This window comes from Pterocles gutturalis, unplaced genomic scaffold, assembly GCF_000699245.1.
Source record: "Pterocles gutturalis isolate BGI_N339 unplaced genomic scaffold, ASM69924v1 scaffold6921, whole genome shotgun sequence".
NCBI classification, from domain to species: domain Eukaryota; kingdom Metazoa; phylum Chordata; class Aves; order Pterocliformes; family Pteroclidae; genus Pterocles; species Pterocles gutturalis.
The window spans coordinates 1-1,277 of NW_010105366.1; the positions used below are offsets into that span (position 1 = coordinate 1).

Sequence of the window (1,277 nt, forward strand, 5' to 3'; positions counted from 1 at the left end):
AACGGAGCCGTATCAAAAGCAAGGAGCAGAAATGAAAGTTTCGAAATAGCATCCGAAGAACCGCGAAGGAGCGGAGCGGAGGGAGCTCTGCGCATCGCATCAGCCCTGGATGGTGCATTCAGGGGGCGGCAGCAGGGAAGAGAACATCCCCGGCCCGCTGCATGGAGAGGGGTAAAGCCACCGAAAATCCCTGTTATTTATTTATTTATTGTAAGCAATGTACGGGTGACACCCAGAAGGCATCTGAGCCCTGAAAAAAAAAAAAAAAAAAAAAAGAAAAAAAACCAAACCAACATCTCTGGACCCAACGGAGAACAAGGAGACAGCAGCCTTGACCCCTGCACAGAGAGGAAGGTGAGCAGAAAGAAAGAAATAAAATAAAGAAAAGCCATGCAAGCACCAAACCTGTAGATTACTGCAGCTCTTTTTTGCTTCACTGAGGACAGATATTTTACTGACAGCCATGCAGCATCAAGGCATCATGCTGATTGTGTTCTTGGAATATTTTATTTCTGGCCATGGGGAAGCAGGTAAGCAAAATAAATCAATATTGCCATTCTGAAACAATTTATCCTAAGTTTAGCAAGGGGAAAGGGAATAGAAATTCTATCTGTTTGTTAAAAAAAATATGTTGACATCTTTATTTTAGATTGGATTTTTACAAGAATCTGGGTTAGTCAATATATACAAGTGCTTCTTATTCCCTGCAATACACAGCTTTATAGCTCGGTCTCCTCCCAAAGACTTATAATAGGTTTTACAGTTTCATACGTACTTTAAATGTACAGTATATTATTTTTGTGAAAGAAAGAAAGAAAAGTAAAACAGAAGGAAAGAGGTAGATGGATTGAGATATGATGGGTATTTGTTCTGAGGATGAAACACTGCCTTCCTAGGCAGGACAAGAGTGAAATGACAACATCCATGGACAGCGTCACTGTAGGAATCTGAATTATTCTCTGTTAACTTCATTTTGCATCATTAAACTTCAGAGACACTGTTCAGGAATTACTATTTATCCAAGACAGTTAATTCATTCAGTGTATTCCCTGATTAACATGCAATTAACATGCAGTGGATGAGATTAAATTAGCATTAGAGAAAAAAAGGATTAGGACAGAAGAAGTTAATTGGCTGTGTGGATGTACAAATAGGCATATATAGGCATGATATAGCTGTAATGGTATTTACACAGGGTCCTAAAATTACCTGGATTATGATGGAGACAATTCCTTAAGGGAAGGGAAGCAAACCATTAGAATTTTTTTTATTCCTGC

The 1,277-nt window shown here is 39.0% G+C and overlaps 1 protein-coding gene across 1 annotated transcript in view; it reads left to right on the plus strand.

Moving 5' to 3' along the window:
- The first annotated feature begins 442 nt into the window (after positions 1 to 442).
- Positions 443 to 1,277, plus strand: part of LOC104471867 (netrin-4-like) — a 46,667-nt gene continuing 45,832 nt past the window's right edge. The window contains 1 exon segment of the mRNA XM_010087362.1: positions 443 to 530. Within this exon segment, the coding sequence (XP_010085664.1) occupies positions 464 to 530 (67 nt within the window). The 5' untranslated portion in view covers positions 443 to 463.